Below are 17,561 nucleotides of genomic sequence, written 5' to 3'. Positions count from 1 at the left end.
CGTGTTGAAATGAGCCTCTCGTTCCGTCTGGCTGCACTATGCAAATAACCTCAGGCTACGTAGTAGTTGACCCCTTTAATTGAGTTGCCAAATGTGTCAGATTCTCGCATTGCCGGGATATATAAGTTCTGTATCCCATATTCCACAAGAGATAGTTGGCTTGCGCGACATTTATGACTAGCTAGCGAGCAAATTCAGTCCTCCGTACATATAAACTAGGCTTAATTCCGAGATCCCTCGCCTCCAGAGATTCTTGCCAGGAATTCCTGCTCGTGCTTTTTCAACAAAAGACCCATCTCCCTTTTCCGCGTGTAAATATTCTTGGATCTCTCTCTTTATAGCTTGAGGTAAGCTCTTCGTACAACTCATCGTACACCTCACACGAAAAGAAACGGGACGATGGATTTTTTATCCATTGCACAATTATGTTTCTCCACCATCCCCTCGAGATACGCCATGTCCCTAGCGTCCAATTTGTCCTGGAACACAAATCGATACCCCATACAAAAGGGACAGACCTGCAACTCCTCCGTATTGGCGCAGCTACAGAAGAGTTCTGGGTATCGGTTGAAGAAGTCACTGCTCGTCTAATAGGAGTAGCCTTTGCTGTTGCACTGTGGGCAAATGCCCTTGAAATAGTGTTGTAGGACATCCCTAAACATTTGCCACGAGTTTAACCGGGAAGAACAGATGGAGGGAAGCAGTACTTACCGTCCATGTCAACAACAAAACGCCGACCAAGAGGCTTGTGGCCTCATCACGGAGTTTTTTTTTTTTTTTTTTTTTTTTTTTTTTTTTTTTTTTTTTTTGGTCACCAGGCACAAGGCATGATATGCACGCACCATTTGAGCCCGACCAGAAGCACTTGGGGAGATGCTCGGCTTTGACTTCGGGCGTCGCCGTCACGAGAATCATTCATCCGACGTGGTAATCGTTTCTTCCTCGAATCGCATACCAATATCTTTCTTCAGGGAGGCGCGGCTAGGGTTATCCGGATCGGGAGGTTAGCTCTTGCAGATTGATTGCTCCATGATGGAAATCTTGAAGTCTTGTGAAGTCTCGCGCGCTGTACTGTACTGCCGGGGCAATCTGGAATGAAGACTCAAAACGTCGGTCGAATTGGTCTCAACGGCTGCGGTGAGAACGAATAGAGGAACCCTCACGTTTTCCTCTAGGACTCGTCACTGGAATTTGTACGAAGGGGATTTACCAGCTTCAACCACACGAATCTATTTTTGATTGTCGATGATTCTCCTTCCAAGGTCAGAATGGATCGGTTGAGAGACCTTGTGATATAGTAAGGGGTGGTTGGATTTGCATATAGTAGTTGACGCGAGGCGTTTTATTTGAGATTGGTGTATTATTGAGATGCCTGCTTGCTTCATAAAGGTAGTGACCAGGACCAAGTACTGTTGTCAACCTCTTCTGGTTGTCTTCCTTGACTGTTGTTGGACGTGCAGAAAGCCTCACGATGGTAGGAAAAGTGAGAGATTGCAGGTACTAGTTGAGTGGTGTGGAGTAGACTACTAAGTGAATGGTATATATATATATAGAGCGTTCTGACTAGATAAAAGGGTGAATGTTGTTAGCATTCTTCTTCACTTTCTTATTTTTAATGTTGAAATAGCCACCATAGTTATCTTGAATTGATCAATTTTCATATTTATAGCCCGAAATTAGACGACACTGACATAAAGTGAAATCTGGATGTTGAAACCGAGACCTAAACAAACCCGAAATATCATAATAATTTTCCATAAAGCACCGTACCAACTAAATCGAATTCATACCAGCCTCCTTCTCCTCATCCCACTCGCGATAAAACCCTGCCACCAAAAACGCCAACTCCAACGCCTGCTTCTCATTCAACCTCGGATCACAGAAAGTAGTATACCGCTCCCCAAGCCCCTCCTCCGTCAAACCACCAGCACCACCCACGCACTCTGTGACTGCCTCCCCAGTTAACTCGAGATGCATACCGCCCAGGAACGAGCCAGCTGCGCGGTGGATCTCGAGTGCTTGGCGCAGCTCGGAGAGGATATCGCTGAAGTGCCGGGTTTTGATGCCAGAGGGCGTGGATTGGGTGTTGCCGTGCATGGGATCGCATTGCCAGACGGGGATGTGGCCGGATTGCTTTACAGCGGCGATATGGGCGGGGAGGTGTGCGGAGATCTTTGAGGCGCCGTAGCGGGAGATCAGGGTGACTTTGCCGATTTCGCGGGATGGGTTGACGGTGTCGAGAAGCTGGACGAGGTCTTCGGGGGAGATGCTGGGGCCGATTTTCAGACCGATGGGATTGGCGATGCCGCGGAAGAATTCGACGTGTGCGCCATCGAGTTGGCGCGTGCGGTCGCCGATCCAGATGAAATGCGCGGATGTTGCGTAGTGGCTGGTGTCATTGGGGGTGGAGGAGGAGGAGGAGGAGGAGGAGGAGGGGTTACGCTGGAGGCGGGTTAGGCTTTGTTCGTATTCGAGGAGGAGGCCCTCGTGGCTTGTGAAGACTTCGACGGTCTCGACGCCGCGGTCTGTGTCGATGCCGACTGTGTGCATGAAGCGAAGGGCATCTTTGACGCGGATGACGATGCGTTCGTACTTCTCCTTGATGGAGGGAGTGATGACATGGCCTAGACCCCAGTCTAGTGGGGAGTGTAGGTCCGCGATGCCCGAGGAGAGCGAGGCGCGGAGGTAGTTGAGCGTTGCTGAGGAGTGGAAGTAGGCCGAGACTAGACGGGAGGGGTCTGGGTTTCTGGATTCGGGATCAGCAGCGAAGCCGTTGATGTTGTCACCGCGGAAGGAGGGCATTTCGGTGCCGTTGATAGTTTCCATTGGGCTTGAGCGGGGTCTGCACTATTAGTCCTGTACCTGACTGTTATGCTGGAGAAGACTCACTTGGCGAATTGTCCAGCAATTCGTCCAATACGGACAACCGGCTTATTGGCGCCTGTAACAGTTAGCCATTGCCATATCATAGATAGGATAGTGCACTCACCCCAAATCAAAACCAAACTCATCTGCAGCAAAAGCTTCACCTTTGCCTCGATCACACCCTGATTACAGTAGTCAAACAGCTCCGCACAGTCACCCCCCTGCAAGACAAACGCCTTTCCCAGAGCAACATTCTTCAAATGCTTCCTGAGGTTATGAATCTCCTGCGTAGTCACCAGCGGAGGCAGTTTCTGAAGCTTGTCGAGGGCAGCCTGCACGCCGTCCGAGTCGCTATAGACGACATCTTGCTTGATGGGTTTGGATTTCCAGGCTGACACATTAGCTCTGCTATAATGCTATACTGCTATGATACCATGGATAACTCACAGCTAGGGGTCCAATTGTCCATGGTGAGTTGTTTAGAGAGGAAATGCTACCCCAATAATAGCCAGCTGAGGTTTATATGATGGTGTCTCGGTCGTACAACAAAAACACTGAGCTGACGTCGAGTGACAACAAAACAGCGAGGGATAAGCCGAATAGAAGTCCGGATTCCAATTGAGAAAAAAAAACCACGCAAAACGAAGAAAACAGTCAATACAGTCCTTGACTCATGCGCTATACCATTTCCGGCCAAGACCCTCTTTGTTATCGTGTTATCAGTGACTTCACACACCCTTCTCCCCACACACCCTATTCTTTCAAGCTGAAAACTATCTGTTCCTGAACTCTATATAAACATTCTCAACAAAGATTGACATGTCCAATCCAGCTGACGACCACGACCAGCTCCTCCCCGCCAACCCCGAAGACCGCAAAGCCGCCGCCGCCCTGTCCTCGCTTAACGATGACCTCGGCAGCCGAGTCTCCTCCACCGCGGACCAGGAAGCGCTCGGGAAGGCGATGAGTCGGTTGGAGATTGCGGCGGGTCAGGGTGGGAATACCGGTGGGAATGCCACTGCTAGTGCGGGGCAGACAAAGCAGACGACGGAGGGGAAGAAAAAGGTGGTCAAGGTTAAGGCGGAGGATGTCAATCTGTTGGTAGGTGCTTCTGTCCCGTGCTGTGCCTGTGCTGTGCCTGTGCTTTGTTTAGACTAACTAATGGCTGGCCATGGCATGGCAGGTGAAGGAATTGGATCTGAGCAAGGCCAAAGCGACGGAGCTATTGAAGGCGAATGAGGGAGATGTAAAGAAGGCTATACAGGCTTTTATTGCAGTTGTCTAGAACACTGCTCACGATCATGACTTACGTTAATGAACATGAATATTGCATACAAATAATCATCAGATCACCTCCCAATCCCCCTCCCCTCATATATCGTCCACAACAACAACCACCCCACCATCGCCTCCAGCGCCAAAAACCACCACACCCCTCCGATGAAATTATACTGCAATCCCAACCCCAATCCCCAACCACCAACAAATGGCCCCAGCGTACGTGCTCCGCTCGAAACACTCTGCGCCACCCCGTGGATCGTACTCAGGACAGCGGGGTTCGTGACGCAGTTGTTCACGAGGATGATACCAGCTGGCAGCGCGAACGTCCGAGAGATAACTTGTAGTGCCGCGATGAAGGTAAATGCGGGCCAGACAAGTGCCGGATTTCGGGGAATGAGCACGAGAAAGGGCGCCAATGCGTATGCGATTGCAGAAAAGGGTAGAAACGCGCGGAATGATGTCAATGTGCCTATTTTGGCCTGTACGCCTGGATAGACGAAGATTTGGAGCGGAAGACCGATCACCCCGATGATAGCTGTTGCCAGACCCACCCGTGAAGACGGGAGACCCAGTCCTCCGCCGAAGAAGATACCGTCCCGACTGCCTTCTGGGGCGCGGGGTGTAGGCAGGTACGTAAAGGTCATGGAGTTGAAGGCGCTGGTGTGGAAGGCGACAAGGAAGTTGGCTAGCAGCGTTAAGAGGACATTCCGGGTCCAGGTTTGGCGGAAGGTCGGGCGTTTGTATTGTGGTCGGATGGGGGGTGTTGGAGTCGGAGCGGACTCGTTTTCGTCTTCGTATAAGGAATTGTCTTCTTCTTGGTCGGTCAGACGACGGTAGTATCGGGGGATGCGGTTTCTCGAGACGGATCTGGCGAGTTTTCGGCCTAGATTCCGGCCCCAGTCATCGCGATACCGTGCAATTACATGCGTCTAGATCCGTTAGCCTTGTCAGAGTGCAACACTGCAAGCACATACCTCATCCAATCCCAAAAACACAGCCAACATGGAACAGAAGATGAATATCCCACTCAACACATTCGGCAACGCATACGGCCAATGCTGCATCCACCAAACCCCATCCTTCCCTCCAAAGAACGATCCGGGCCCGAACAGACCAGGATAACTACCCGCCGGATCAGCCAGCATGCCCCCGAATACCGGTCCAATGATAACCCCAATGTTGAAGCACATGGGCAGCAACAGGAACGCCCGAGCTTGGAACTTTTTCTCCTCGATAATCTCGGCAATCATCGTCCTCATCACCCCGATGTTACTATTGAGCATGCCGCCCAACGTCCTAAACACCGCTGCCGTCACAAAGGACCTCGAAAACCCAAAACCAAGACACGATATCGACGTCCCCAGCAACCCAATAAGCAACACCGTCTTCCGTCCCACAGCATCCGCATCCGCCAGTCTCCCCCAAAAAACAGACGAAACAAACTGCGCCGCCGTAAAACAAGCCTGTAGCATCCCCGCCTGCGCAGAAATCGTCGAGTCAGGCAGCGACGGATCAAACGACTTGAGCTGGTAAAACATATACGCCTGCAAAGACGTCTGCGTGACAGGTTCCGATAAGCGTGCGAATGTCAAGATGGCGAGTTGGGACTTTTTGGGCAGCGACATCCAAGTCGCTGGTTTTTCGGCTTCGTTTCCATTAGATCGTACGGGGTCGTCGATATCTTCGTCGTCGTCGTCGTCGTCGTTGACCGTAGGCTCTGGGATCGGAGCGATATACTGAAAACTTCTTGAATCGGTATCGTCGGTCACCGTATCGTCGTCTCGGTCGCGATAGGATTGTGGTCGTGATTGAGCTTGAGATTGAGATTGTGTGTCTGCATGGCCGGCATGCTGGCGGGATTGACTCGAACCCATCAATCGTTATAGAGAGTAAATCTCTGTTTCTGTGAAATCTACCCAGACACACCAGGCAGGAAAAGAAGATAAAGCATTTTCAGCATTAATCGCCATTTGACGCCCCTCGTGCGCGATTCGACTCTGACTTGGCCGGTGGAGTTCCTTAGCCGCTCCGATTCGGCTCGGATTACCGAATGGGAAATAATGCATGCCTGTACAGAGAGTGCGACAGTTTACTTGTACTGTATGTAGTTATCGAATCTTGTTACATTCATCGTACTCCGTATGATATATGTTAATATCTAGCAGGCTTTTATATCTATTTAGGTCGAACCCTCAAACATCCCGAACCAGACGCGGAGTCACCCAAGGATAAGGGTAGTTCTTCTGCCACCAATTGAGGCTATCCTGTGTTAGCTGACGAACATTCAATCAAAACAATAAGAAAAATAGACAACAAGAAACTAGACAACTTACAATGTCCTCTTCCCAGAGATTCTCGGATGCAAAGCCCACGTCCCCCCAACAACAACAATATGCTTCTCATCCATAAAATCGGCTATCACAATCAGCACATCAACCCATCTACATCCATTGATTACAACTGGACTCACCACTATACCCCGGATAAATATCCATAGGTTTAAACCCAGGCTGCGGCGCAAAATTCGAACTCGTCCACTCATACGCACCACCAAGGTCACTCTGTCCGCACAGCTGATTACCCTTGTGCGTCACGGGCGTGGGATGGAAATGGTTGAAACCTGTGTTGTAGCCGGTCATGTCGATGTAGATGTCTTCGCGGGAGGAGGGGGGGAGTTGGTCTCGCGGTCTGTTTTTGTTAGCACGGTTCTACTTTCATTGATTTGGGGAAGGGGAAAGGCCGTACAGGTCGTTATTTGCCTTGGCCTTCTCCTCCTCGACTTGACGGTGGATGCTGCGTGCTTCGTGGAGAGTCGGGAGTCGAGCGCCCGCCCAGTCGGCGTAGGCTGTTGCATCGTTGTAGGATATGTAGACGGGCCAGTCGACGGCGAGTTTCAGCGGGACGGGGCCGAAGACGGTTTTGATGGTGAGGCCTTCGATGAAGTTCTCAACCGCATCCGATGAGCCATGGCCATTGGCAGCGTTCTCGGTACGAGTCCACGAAATCGGAATACAATCCGTCTTCCCCGTCTTTACAAGATACTCGGCATACTCCCCAACACACACACAGGCCTTGCCTGTGCCTCAAACCCATGCACCATCGCATCATACGGCCCACGCTCATTATCCCACGCGAAATACCCACTCCCCGAATCATCTTCCGCGTCGTCGATCCCGATTGGGAATGTCCTTGCCCTGACAGGAAACCACCGATTCTCAACCCTCCCATCCCTCGCCTTCCTTGCCATCCCCTCAAAATCAGGCCTCTCCATCCCGGGAGGCGGCTGTACATTCGGACTAAGAATACTCATCCACAAAAACGTCTCCAAATGCAGACCCTCATGCTCGAACCCGATCCACAGCGCACGACCAATAGTCCTATCAGACCAGGGTTTATCGGTCTGATACAGCGCCTCGATCCTTGCGCAGACCTTCTTCCGGAAGGATAGGATTTCAGCGAGCGAGGGCCATGTACCTGGAATTTCGCTGTGGTCGTGGCAGTCATTTGGGTTGTCGACGTCCGGGTCGATGCCGCGCTCGAAGATTGTTTGGTAGTAGAGTGGTTCGATGGGGGATTCGTTTGTTGCGCGGGAGAGGTGGATGTCCTCACTGTTTTCTGTTAGTTTTGGTTTGCCTTTCATACATCCCCCCCGCAATCAGAGGATGTACGGGGTAGGACTTACAACGTAGGTATATGCCCAAGATAAAAGACCAACTCATTCCGTAACGGAATCGGCTTCTCATGCAATGCCGAGTTCGGGATCATTTTCAACGTCACTAATTCCCACGCTGCCCAGAGCTGTCTCCATTCCTGTATGCTCGGCACCGGCTCGGGCGCATACTCCTTTGGGTGTAGCGGGAAAGCATACGGCGAAGTCGAATCCATCTTGATACTCCGTATGTATGTACGTAGCACGTCAATTCCGGAGAAATCGAGCTCATCTAGGACCTATAAGAAGCGCATTGGATTGCATTTAAATCTACTTGTAGAGGGGCGGATTACTACATAGTTGACTATCAGCCAGCCATCGCGTTCTCCACATAGCCCATCAGCCAGCCAACCTTAGGGCTAGACGGGCGCGGTGAAGGTGTATATTTGTGGGGTCTCTGCCGAGCTGAAAAGAATTTTTTTTTGGGGGTCCATTGGTGGCCATGTGGGCGAATGGTGGACTGTGTATATGTGGTAAGCTAGATCGGAATGGGACTTGACTGAAAATGTGTGGGGTTGGGATCCATTCGGCTATCGTTTCTTTTTTGTACACTTCTGTTGACCGGGTTGGTTCTCGAGCGATTGGGAACTTTATTTACACAAATGGTGCGTCAGCTTGAACTATTCGAGTCCTGGCCTGATCATATCTTTGAGCGATGGACGGAGGAATTGGAGGTCAAGCTTAGGGAATTGTGCTTGCGGGACGGATCCTGAGCCGTGATAATCGAGAGAAAATCATTCAACCCTGATGTACGGAGTACGCCTTGTTCTCAACTCTTATCCAACACTCATCGGAAATGTTATTTGCCAGCTTGTACACCATGGAAAGACACCCAGCAATCGTCTGCACCGAAGCATCCGTCAACCCCCGTCGTTCATAGAAGTGACCTCTCAAACAACCAAGGACATACGACGCCGTCGCGCGCGCATTCAAATCGATAACCACAAGCCTCCCCGTTGGTCGAACGAAAAAGGAACCGGATTGAGAAAGCTGGCTAACGGCACATTGGCTCATATAGTATGGAGTCCTCGGTGATTTCTTTGCTCGCAAGAATGTGGTTCTCTGGGATGTCTGGCTAGTGGGGTATCGGCATCGATGGTCCAACTTATCCTGTCAAGGGTTCTAGCTGGAATCAGTGGTGCTGGGATAATCTCGCTGGTTTCTGTCATCGTTACCGGTACCTTCCCCTGCTTCAGACTGTTCGAGGGGGAAATGAACAGTGACCGGCTAACGAATGACAGATATCGTCCCTCCCAAAGAAGTCGCGCTTTTCCGTAGCTACGCCAAAATCACAAATATCACAGGACGCAGCTTGGGAGCACCCATTGGGGGGGGGTTGTCACAAACTGTTGGCTGGAGATGGTGCGTCTCTCAACCACAATACCCGGTGTCCCTCCACTTACTGATATAAACGACCAGGTCATTCTACGGCCAACTCCACATCCTCATAATCTCCGTTATAATAACAGCATGCAACATGCCCTCAACACTAAACCAAACACCCCAAGAATCCACCAAAATCCAAGATCAAGAAAATCGATTTCCTAGGCATCCTCAGCTTCACGGCTATAATCCTCCTACTCTTATTTCTCCTTCAGAGTACGGATTTCAGCACTATAGAGCAGTCTTCACTTTTTCTACCTTTTAGGAGGCTTGTTCGTCGGTGTTGCTTCGGCTTTTCTCTTGATTGAAATGTTTTGGGCTGAGATCCCGTTGACACCGGTTGATATGATTCAAAAGGCTTGTGGGGGGGCATTGTCTTGCGCAGGCGTTTCTTACTGTCGGGCGGGTATGCTAACCTCACCAGTTTTCGGTTTTGCATGCGCCTTTCTCACATAGTTCATGATGGTGTTTCTTCGAGAAAGGCCTATACAATAGACTAGACAGCATCCATCTGAAAGGATGGGGAGGGAAGGAAGCGTGTACAGTGGTAGATTAACCCTAACCAGAGTCTATCAACAACAACAAAAATAGAGACAATCTAATCCCTCCTTTTCCGCCTCAAACTCCACTTCGTAACAAGCACCAACCCCGCTCCTACAAAAACAGCAACCCCACTAAATACCATAGCAGCCCACCACCCATACCCATCGATCAACGCCCCACAAATCGGCGTCCCCGTCAACCCCGAAACCCCTACTATCAAAAACGCCATCCCCAAATACGCCCCAATCAAGCTCGGATGCGGCGCAATCTGCGCAATACAAGGCGACAGCAACGACACAATCGCCCCCGAACAAAACCCATACAGCGCCGCGAACACGATAATCGCGGCGTTCGATTTGATGGCTATCCAGCAGAGTAGAAGGACGCCCGTGCAGAAGCCGGAGATGGAGAGGAGGGTGAAGTTGCCGAAGTGGTCGGCTAGGAGGCTGGGGATTATGCGGCCGATTATGGAGGCGGCGTTGAGGATGGAGAGCATGTAGGAGGCGAGGCGGGGGGACATGCCGCGGTAGGTGGCGTAGGTGTCGATGTAGAAGAAGGGGGTGAACATGCCCCAGATAAGGAAGAAGAGGGAGGCGATTGTTAGGATGTAGCTGGGGTCGCGGAAGGCTGATAATACCAATATATCTCCCTTACGGGGAGGGAGTCTTCGGCGGACTGTTGCGCATGCAATCACCAGAAGCGCTAGGATAATAAAACCTGCAATACGCACTCCCCAACCAAACGCGATACTGCGTGTCTGGAACAGATTGTTCAAAGCAATCGGGAAAATCACACCACCAAGCGATGATCCGCTAACAGCTATCCCCATAGCCAGTGCTCGACGGTTTCTAAAGTACTGTCCAACAGCAGCCATTGCCGGAGCGAACATCATACCGCAGCATAGACCGCCGAGGATTCCCTGGGCGAGCATGAATTGATAGTACTCTTTGCACAGGGATGTCATCATCACGGCGAAGACGAGGAGTAGTGCTGGGGGGATTATGACCTGCAATGTTAGTTATATTCAATGGACCTGGAAATATAGCGATACATACAGTAGCACCTATCCGGTCGAATAACGGTCCTCCTATCACACCTCCAGCATACAGAAAGAATACCTGCACCGATCCAATCCACGAGATAGTAGACGACGACTCATGGCTCAGCTGGTGGCCCTGGTAATAATCCTGATATACACTGGTTCAATGAGCATACATCCACCAAATTCCCACTTTCAGAGAACAAACATACCCATAAGCATTCAAATACCCAAACGTGCAAAACAGCACACAAAACGCCCCAGCAACAACTCCCCATGCCCTAATCCCGCCCTCTGGAAAATCATCCTGCGGAGGTGGTGCTTGTTCTTTCTCAGTCTCAGGCTCGGCGGCACCCATTTTCTAATGTCCACAGGTTACTGAAAAGTTCAGACCGCGAGAGAGGTCGAAGCAAAGTGGCCATATTTACGATTATATTCCATCCCGGATAAGCGGCAATAAGGCGAAGTTTATCCCAGGGGAAAAGTGGAAAATGGAAAGTAAAATCTGGATCAGCTCCGGACATCGGTGCCTGTGAACAGATAACAAAGAGAACTGGGCGCGCGAAACAGCAATCGCGGAGGATCGCCAGATCTAGGCGGGGGCGCTAGCGATTGGGGATAAATGAAGGATTGCACTAGTGGAAATGTAGATGTGTTTGCTTCCGGGCCGGTGGGATACATACGCAGTGATATATCACACATGCTCTTAGAAATACGACCGAGCCGGGGAGGAAGCGGGGAGCAGGGGGATACTCTAGGAGCTTAATAAAAGCACAGAGCAAGCACAGGACAAGCACAGGACAAGCACAGGACAAGCACAGGACAAGCACAGGACAAGCACAGGACAAGCACAGGACAAGCACAGGACAAGCACAGGATGAGCCTTGGATATATATCATTACCGTTCATTATGTACTACTCATATGTACCATGTCCAATATGTACACCGCATACCACATCTCACTTATATACCCAAGAAGTTCCTCCTAGTCCCACTCTTCCCCTTCCCCCCGGTATACTTATTAAACTCCTGCGGTCCCTCTTCACTAATCAAATACCCATTCGCACAAGAACTAAACGAAACCTTGGGTTGTCTCGCATAAAACCCATCAAACTTCTCATCCAGCGCCTGCGTCAGATTCGCCACCGCGCCCGCAGGATGCAACTGCTGCCACGGCTTGCGACAAGCATCACCATCACAGGACTTGAGCACCATCATCAGCGCGTCCAGACGAGGGATGATCTGGCCGATGGGGCGGTTTGCGATCTTGAAGTTTTGGTGCTGCGCGGGGTTCGCGGCGAGGTTGACGGTTTGGTGAGGGTCGGATTTCATGTTGAAGAGTTCTTGCTCGTTGGTGCACCAGACGGAGTAGTAGACACTGTAGGAGTCGGAGATTAGGCGGAGGGCTTTGTAGGTGTTGTTTTGGAATTGGGTGTCTGGTTGTACGGGGACGTTGCTGTAGTGGCCGTAGATGCCTTCGGGGATGGCGAGGCCCCAGTATTCGATGGCTGCGTGCTCGGTCTTCGCGTCGGCGGTGTCGGCTTGGGTGAAGGGGAGGGCTTTGCCGTCGAGGCCCGGGCGGGAGGGGGCGTTGGCGATTTGCAGGAAGGTTGGGGCGATGTCGGTGTGGGAGGACACGACGTCTAGGGTTGCGTTTTCGGGGATGCCGGGGCCGCGGATGGCCAAGGGGACGTTGATGTCGGTTTCTGCATCGCATCATTAGTATCATTCACTCACTCACGGCTGGTAGGGAAAGACTCACCATAACCACAGTTCTTCCCTGGGTTCATCCGATGCTGCCCAATATGATACCCATTATCCGCCGAAAACACAACATACGTGTTATCCAGCACACCCGCCTTCTCCAACTTCTCAATAAGACTCTCAATCATCTCATCAACAGCCTGCAGTGCGCGCAGCCGTCTCCGCCCAAACTCATCATTATACTGAATAAGCGTTTCATTCAACTCAGGCAAATCCTTCACCCACCCCACAGCACCCTGGATGGGCTTGTTAAAGCTCGCATCGCGAGGAATCTGGTAATCAGGGAACAGTCCCGCATGGCGCGGTGCAAACTCCGGCTCTCCGAACCAGTTCGTGTCGCGACTAGGATCGTAAGAACCATTCGAGTGAGGCGCCGTAGGCGCAACAGTCAAAAACCAAGGCTTATCCTTGTTCTCGATAGCCTCGTCCAGGAACCCGCGCGCCTTATCCGCGATGACATCCGTCGAGTACTGTCCCTGGTAACTAACCGGCTTGCCGTTGTTACGGGTCATCTGCGCATCGTAGTAGCGGTAGGTATACGGGTCGAGGAGGAAGTCGGAGCTGTTGAAGCCCTTGGCGGGGGGGTTGTTGTAGTTTGTTGTGCTGTGCGCGTTCCACAACTTGCCCACGTAGTAGGTGTTGTAGCCGGCTTCTTGCAGCCAGATGGGGAGGTAGTTGTCGTTCCAGCCGGCTTCGACGACGCGGGGGTAGCCGCCGTAGGGAGGGTTTACGTCGGTGATGTTGGTGTTGTGAGGCATGCGGCCGGTCCAGATGTTGGCGCGCGAGGGGCAGCAGAGGGCTGTTGAGCAGTAGTGTTTGGGGAAGGTGGTTCCTTTTTGGACGATTTGTTTCTTTACCAGTTAGCACTTTCTAATACTAGCGCAATCGTGTACTATGTACATACCTGAAGCTGGGGCATATAATCCGGACTCCCCATATGCTTATCCTGGTCATCCGTCAAAATAAACAGAATATTAGGCTGGGTACTAGCCACAGCCAGCCCGGAGAATAGCAAAGTGTTCAGAAACTTCATCATGCAGTCGTTTCTCTTCCCTCTTTCACTGCTTTGAACGGCTTGAGACACAGAAACCAGCCCAATTTCATGTCGAGCAACGACCATCCTTATATGTCTCTCTCCCGCCCGAGATCACCTCTATCATCATCGCCAAAGCCAAAGCCTAAACTCGCCTGACTCTCTTCTCCACAGTCCATCCCTCCACACCCGACACGCAGCCATTCCCCCGTTATCCCCCATACAAGAAACGAGGAGAGTCAGTCCATCCGCGCAGAGATCATCACATCGGCAGAGATAGGTCCTCTGTCTGGAAAATATCGTACTTGAAGGGCAGAGGTACGATTGCGAGAGCACAGCTGCATATTACGCGAGAGCAGACACAATTGGCTAGTGCACGGGATAACATCAATAGACCAAAAAATGAGGTGATTGCTGGAGTTAGGACTATATATGATCAGCGGAGGTAATATCGAAGTCAATAAGTTATGGCCAGTGTGAGTGTCTGACTACATAGTGTTCGGGTAACTAACTAGGAGAGAGGATTTGGTGATTTGCACTAAGAGCACACCATCGGGTCCACCGCCGATCAGATATAGGGCCCCGAGTATTTCCCCGTAGGAGTGTGCCTATGGTATCATTGCAGAATACAGTAGTAAAGACATACTCCATTAACCGGTTCCTGAACCGAAAATCCAATAATGCTTTAATGTACACCAATGCAATATCATCCAACAACGCCAACATCAGGGCAGTAACACAGTAGTAACAGATGAAAGGAAAAGAAAAAGAATGTTAACGTCCACTCCGACCGGTCACGTCCATCGTACTCTCAATGCCCTCCCACGGAAGCTCATCGTCATCATCATCGTCATCCTCTACTGCAGGTCCGGTATTCTTCCGAGCAGATGCAGACTTGTGCGTCGACGCGGTCACGTCTCCACGCTCACCGGAGTTTTCAATCCCGATAGACTGCAGGGTCTGCTCCATTTCTCGTCCTGTCATCTCGCGTCCATCTTGCTTCTGGCCTTCCAATACGTCATACAACGCATAGATCTGATCCGCTTTCATATCGACATCCTTGAGCAACTTCTCAATCTTCTCTCCGAGAGTCTTCCGTTGTCGCTTGCCAAGAGATGCGTCGAGTTTGTTATACGCCGCTTGGTAGGTTGCCAGCTGCATCTTCAAGTGCGACAATTCGTCTTCCAACGCTTTGAGGACCGTGGCCAGTGCGACGGGAGGGTCCTGCGCGGGGCGCAGAGTGGGCTCTTCGTTGTATACAGTGGGTTCCGGCATGCGCTCCGACACTGGGATGGGCTTGGGCACTTGGACCTCATGGGTGTGGTCGCAGCTGCTACCATCGGAGATGACGCGCTGGCACACCGTGCAGTTCTTGCCGTTGTGCTGTGCGATTCCATCAAGTGCTCGTTGTGTCACCTCGGGCAATTTCGAAAGGTCCTGAGCGGCCAGGTCTGCATGACGGATGGTGATATCGGGAAGGATGAAGGCAGAGGTCATCTCCTCCACATCGCGACGCCGTCTCCGAGGAGAAACAAAGTTGGGACCGTTGTCCGAGTGTCGCCGTTGACGTTCCTTGGGCACGATAAGGTTGCCATCTTCAGGCGAGCTTGCTTTAGAAGTTGCTGTGACATCGCCAATGGCAGAGGTAGGTCTGGCTGGTGTTTTCAAAGACGACTTCCGTGGCACAGGAGCCTTCGAGCTCTGTCGGGTGGTGTTCACGGTTTCATGCGTCGCAGTAGGCTCCTTGGGAAGACTGAGCCGTTGCTTGCGTGCCAGTCGCTCTTCTTCAAGCGTCTTTCGTAGTTGAGCAATTTCGCGTTCCTGTAGGACAAACAGTTAAGAGACTGTCGGATCGTGAATAAAAAGGCGTAACTTACGTCAATAAAGCTGAGCAAAGTCAAGTCCTGCTCTCCCTGAGAAGACTTCCTCGTGTGTCGAGTAACTTCCTCCGTCGTAGTCTCAACAGGATCAGTGACATCAACTTCCTCCACGACTACCCGCTTGACGCGCTTGCCGGTATTTGACTTCTTCTTGTCAGCTCGGTCGGCCGATCGGCTCTCTGACTTTTGTTTCCTGATGCGCGGAACATCAAGCGAGAACAAGGCCTCTTCAGCTCGCTCCTTCTCGAGTCGCGAGAGCTCTTTGTCAACCTGAGTCGAGACCTTGGTACGAGTGTCTTCGTCGCGCGCAGGCTTCGACCTCGAACGCACGCTCCTCGTGGTAAGGTCTCTCGTGTTGCGACTGACATCGGCACTGCGTTGTGTGTGGGTTTGGGTATCGTCATCCATCTCATCAGTATCAGCGGTCTGCTCGGTCCGACCGGTGTCTTCGCGGGTTCTTTGCGTGTAGTTTGTAGATCTAGCCAGCTGGGACTTGAGTTCCGCATTTTCGCGCCTCAATTTCTCGTTCTGGTTCTTAAAGTCTTGCGCCTCGAGATACGCAACACCCAACTGGGAAACTGCCATGTCGCGCTCGCGGGTCAACTTGTTCAAGGTCGCTTCGGAGAGTTGAGCCTTCCGGTCGATAATGTCCAGTCGGTTCTGCAAAGCGAGGTTCGTGGCCTCTAATTTCTGATTCTCGCTCGCCAACCGACTGTCCCGTCTGTACTCCTCTTCCGAATCGTAGTCCCTCCGACTGTACTTGTCCTTGGGACGAGACCTATCCGACTTGAGGAAAGCATTCTCCTGACGCATATCTTGAATCTTCTTTTCCGCATCAGACTTGGCGTGTTCCAACTCGGCCACTCTCTCCTGAAGAACTCTCAACGAGACAAACAAAGCCTTCTCATCATCCGGGACCGGCACCGCGTCCAGAGGAAGATGCTGACGGGAGACCGACGTATCCGCGTCTTGCGACGGCGACACAAACCGCGTCGACCGCATCTTCTTATGGCTAGGCAAAACCGGAGTCCCATCCTCATACACACCAGAGACCAGCTCCGAAAGGTTAGGCAAATCCGGCAACAAAAACGACTGATGAGTAAACGTATCTCCAGCCCCATTAGCTGGAGCACTGCGCGTGCTATTCGAAAGCTTCCCACCCGGCCGCACCTCCCTCGACGCCCTCTCAACAGCCTCAGTAATCTGATGCGAAAGATTCGTGTTCCCAAAGCGCGTCGACCGCGAATTACCACGCCCAGGCGAAGGCCGCTGTTCCTCACCCGTAAACGAAATATCGTACGGATCACGCGCTCTAGCATGCATCTCGGAAAGCGTCCGTCTCTGACCATTCGACTGCGGCTTGATATTCTCCTTCTGCGCCTGGCTCGCCCTCCGCACCTGAGCGTCCTTCCGTAGGTTCTCGCTAACCGCTCGTCGAGGCTGGGCACGCATTGCTGATTTCTGCGGCGTGTACGAAGTCGGGTAATCCAGGCGAACGGCAGGCGACGACGAGCGAACGCTATTCTCGAAGCTCATGTGCGAATTCCGCGAATCTTCCATATGACGCGTCGGTTTCGAAGATACACCTCTGCCAAGTTCGACGGAGAGTTCGTCGTCGAGAAGTTCGTCGTGGAGGTCGTCGTCGGATGAGGAGCCGGCGTTTGAGAATTCGGGGAAGGCGCGTTCAATGGCGGAGGTGTTGATCGCGTAATCAGGTTCGTCGTCGTCTGCTCCGTCGTAGAATTGGTGGTTGTTGCGGTTTTTGCGCGCGTTGCTGGTCATGTTGGGAAGACGCGGGCTGTTGTTGCCATGGTTTGTGGATTGGAGAGCCTCGTGTTCGGGGTCGAAGTCCGAGCCGAAAGACGCGAAGCTGCCGGTGGTGTTGTCCATTACGTGACACCTAGTCCGTAGTCCTTGTAGGAATTGAAAACTAGGGACGTTAGACGTCAAAGCCTCCTAGTTCAAAACAAACAAAGGACTAAAATGGGGCATGGCAAAGCAGTGGAGAGTGGATGACAGCATCAGGAGTCTAAAAACTGAGGTGGCTGGGGAAGCTTTGTTTA

The 17,561-nt window shown here is 51.7% G+C and overlaps 10 protein-coding genes across 10 annotated transcripts; 2 read left to right on the top strand and 8 right to left on the bottom strand.

Moving 5' to 3' along the window:
- Positions 1–55: 55 nt before the first annotated feature.
- On the bottom strand, positions 56–773 carry ASPGLDRAFT_215982 (uncharacterized protein). The gene is made up of 2 exons (XM_022543110.1): positions 712–773; positions 56–654 (listed from the first exon to the last, which is right to left on the bottom strand). Exons 1-2 carry the CDS (start codon positions 716–718, stop codon positions 281–283), a joined length of 381 nt encoding a protein of 126 aa, XP_022405885.1. The 5' UTR covers positions 719–773; the 3' UTR covers positions 56–280.
- A 947-nt stretch (positions 774–1,720) lies between these two features.
- On the bottom strand, positions 1,721–3,718 carry ASPGLDRAFT_139528 (3-deoxy-7-phosphoheptulonate synthase class II). Its single transcript, XM_022541682.1, has 4 exons — positions 3,313–3,718; positions 2,990–3,256; positions 2,890–2,941; positions 1,721–2,842 (listed from the first exon to the last, which is right to left on the bottom strand). Exons 1-4 carry the CDS (start codon positions 3,332–3,334, stop codon positions 1,774–1,776), a joined length of 1,410 nt encoding a protein of 469 aa, XP_022405884.1. The 5' UTR covers positions 3,335–3,718; the 3' UTR covers positions 1,721–1,773.
- Positions 3,409–4,165, top strand: ASPGLDRAFT_41168 (huntingtin-interacting protein K). The gene is made up of 2 exons (XM_022545355.1): positions 3,409–3,966; positions 4,049–4,165. Exons 1-2 carry the CDS (start codon positions 3,685–3,687, stop codon positions 4,148–4,150), a joined length of 384 nt encoding a protein of 127 aa, XP_022405883.1. The 5' UTR covers positions 3,409–3,684; the 3' UTR covers positions 4,151–4,165.
- On the bottom strand, positions 4,119–6,133 carry ASPGLDRAFT_41166 (putative MFS multidrug transporter). Its single transcript, XM_022545354.1, has 2 exons — positions 5,121–6,133; positions 4,119–5,075 (listed from the first exon to the last, which is right to left on the bottom strand). The coding sequence occupies exons 1-2, from the start codon at positions 6,018–6,020 to the stop codon at positions 4,215–4,217; spliced, it is 1,761 nt and encodes a 586-aa protein (XP_022405882.1). The 5' UTR covers positions 6,021–6,133; the 3' UTR covers positions 4,119–4,214.
- A 119-nt stretch (positions 6,134–6,252) lies between these two features.
- On the bottom strand, positions 6,253–8,031 carry ASPGLDRAFT_1489614 (uncharacterized protein; the record flags this gene model as incomplete). Its single annotated transcript, XM_022541985.1, has 6 exons — positions 6,253–6,405; positions 6,480–6,561; positions 6,617–6,834; positions 6,892–7,175; positions 7,214–7,754; positions 7,829–8,031. 6 exons carry the CDS (start codon positions 8,029–8,031, stop codon positions 6,339–6,341), a joined length of 1,395 nt encoding a protein of 464 aa, XP_022405881.1. The 3' UTR covers positions 6,253–6,338.
- Positions 8,032–8,831: 800 nt separating this feature from the next.
- Positions 8,832–9,670, top strand: ASPGLDRAFT_213946 (uncharacterized protein). Its single transcript, XM_022543090.1, has 3 exons — positions 8,832–9,032; positions 9,097–9,217; positions 9,275–9,670. The coding sequence occupies exons 1-3, from the start codon at positions 8,951–8,953 to the stop codon at positions 9,501–9,503; spliced, it is 432 nt and encodes a 143-aa protein (XP_022405880.1). The 5' UTR covers positions 8,832–8,950; the 3' UTR covers positions 9,504–9,670.
- A 166-nt stretch (positions 9,671–9,836) lies between these two features.
- Positions 9,837–11,178, bottom strand: ASPGLDRAFT_114775 (MCT family MFS transporter; the record flags this gene model as incomplete). The annotated part of the gene is made up of 3 exons (XM_022539636.1): positions 9,837–10,787; positions 10,837–10,978; positions 11,033–11,178. 3 exons carry the CDS (start codon positions 11,176–11,178, stop codon positions 9,837–9,839), a joined length of 1,239 nt encoding a protein of 412 aa, XP_022405879.1.
- A 138-nt stretch (positions 11,179–11,316) lies between these two features.
- Positions 11,317–11,836, bottom strand: ASPGLDRAFT_214817 (uncharacterized protein). The gene has a single exon (XM_022543101.1). The coding sequence runs from the start codon at positions 11,717–11,719 to the stop codon at positions 11,456–11,458; it is 264 nt and encodes an 87-aa protein (XP_022405878.1). The 5' UTR covers positions 11,720–11,836; the 3' UTR covers positions 11,317–11,455.
- ASPGLDRAFT_116304 (sulfatase family protein) lies at positions 11,785–13,621 on the bottom strand (the record flags this gene model as incomplete). The annotated part of the gene is made up of 3 exons (XM_022539759.1): positions 11,785–12,527; positions 12,584–13,436; positions 13,490–13,621. 3 exons carry the CDS (start codon positions 13,619–13,621, stop codon positions 11,785–11,787), a joined length of 1,728 nt encoding a protein of 575 aa, XP_022405877.1.
- A 628-nt stretch (positions 13,622–14,249) lies between these two features.
- ASPGLDRAFT_41158 (uncharacterized protein) lies at positions 14,250–17,490 on the bottom strand. The gene is made up of 2 exons (XM_022545352.1): positions 15,496–17,490; positions 14,250–15,439 (listed from the first exon to the last, which is right to left on the bottom strand). The coding sequence occupies exons 1-2, from the start codon at positions 17,386–17,388 to the stop codon at positions 14,393–14,395; spliced, it is 2,940 nt and encodes a 979-aa protein (XP_022405876.1). The 5' UTR covers positions 17,389–17,490; the 3' UTR covers positions 14,250–14,392.
- Positions 17,491–17,561: the final 71 nt, after the last annotated feature.

Source organism: Aspergillus glaucus (assembly GCF_001890805.1).
Source record: "Aspergillus glaucus CBS 516.65 unplaced genomic scaffold ASPGLscaffold_1, whole genome shotgun sequence".
NCBI classification, from domain to species: Eukaryota; Fungi; Ascomycota; class Eurotiomycetes; order Eurotiales; family Aspergillaceae; genus Aspergillus; species Aspergillus glaucus.
The sequence above is the reverse complement of the archived record's forward strand: the minus strand, read 5'-3'. Positions and strand labels throughout refer to the sequence as shown.

What these genes read in the sequence shown, in the direction of transcription:
- ASPGLDRAFT_139528 (XM_022541682.1), bottom strand. Translation starts at nt 3,334, where the DNA reads ATGGACAATTGGACCCCTAGCT. An exon ending in GAGTTTGGTTTTGATTTGGG is followed by an intron (nt 2,942 to 2,989) that starts GTGAGTGCACTA and finishes TAACTGTTACAG; the next exon opens with GCGCCAATAAGCCGGTTGTC. An exon ending in ATTGCTGGACAATTCGCCAA is followed by an intron (nt 2,843 to 2,889) that starts GTGAGTCTTCTC and finishes CTAATAGTGCAG; the next exon opens with ACCCCGCTCAAGCCCAATGG.
- ASPGLDRAFT_41168 (XM_022545355.1), top strand. Translation starts at nt 3,685, where the DNA reads ATGTCCAATCCAGCTGACGACCACGACCAGCTCCTCCCCGCCAACCCC. An exon ending in CGGAGGATGTCAATCTGTTG is followed by an intron (nt 3,967 to 4,048) that starts GTAGGTGCTTCT and finishes ATGGCATGGCAG; the next exon opens with GTGAAGGAATTGGATCTGAG.
- ASPGLDRAFT_41166 (XM_022545354.1), bottom strand. Translation starts at nt 6,020, where the DNA reads ATGGGTTCGAGTCAATCCCGCCAGCATGCCGGCCATGCAGACACACAA. An exon ending in TGTTTTTGGGATTGGATGAG is followed by an intron (nt 5,076 to 5,120) that starts GTATGTGCTTGC and finishes TAACGGATCTAG; the next exon opens with ACGCATGTAATTGCACGGTA.
- ASPGLDRAFT_213946 (XM_022543090.1), top strand. Translation starts at nt 8,951, where the DNA reads ATGGTCCAACTTATCCTGTCAAGGGTTCTAGCTGGAATCAGTGGTGCT. An exon ending in GGTTTCTGTCATCGTTACCG is followed by an intron (nt 9,033 to 9,096) that starts GTACCTTCCCCT and finishes AACGAATGACAG; the next exon opens with ATATCGTCCCTCCCAAAGAA. An exon ending in CAAACTGTTGGCTGGAGATG is followed by an intron (nt 9,218 to 9,274) that starts GTGCGTCTCTCA and finishes ATAAACGACCAG; the next exon opens with GTCATTCTACGGCCAACTCC.
- ASPGLDRAFT_214817 (XM_022543101.1), bottom strand. Translation starts at nt 11,719, where the DNA reads ATGATATATATCCAAGGCTCATCCTGTGCTTGTCCTGTGCTTGTCCTG.
- ASPGLDRAFT_41158 (XM_022545352.1), bottom strand. Translation starts at nt 17,388, where the DNA reads ATGGACAACACCACCGGCAGCTTCGCGTCTTTCGGCTCGGACTTCGAC. An exon ending in CTTTGCTCAGCTTTATTGAC is followed by an intron (nt 15,440 to 15,495) that starts GTAAGTTACGCC and finishes TTTGTCCTACAG; the next exon opens with GAACGCGAAATTGCTCAACT.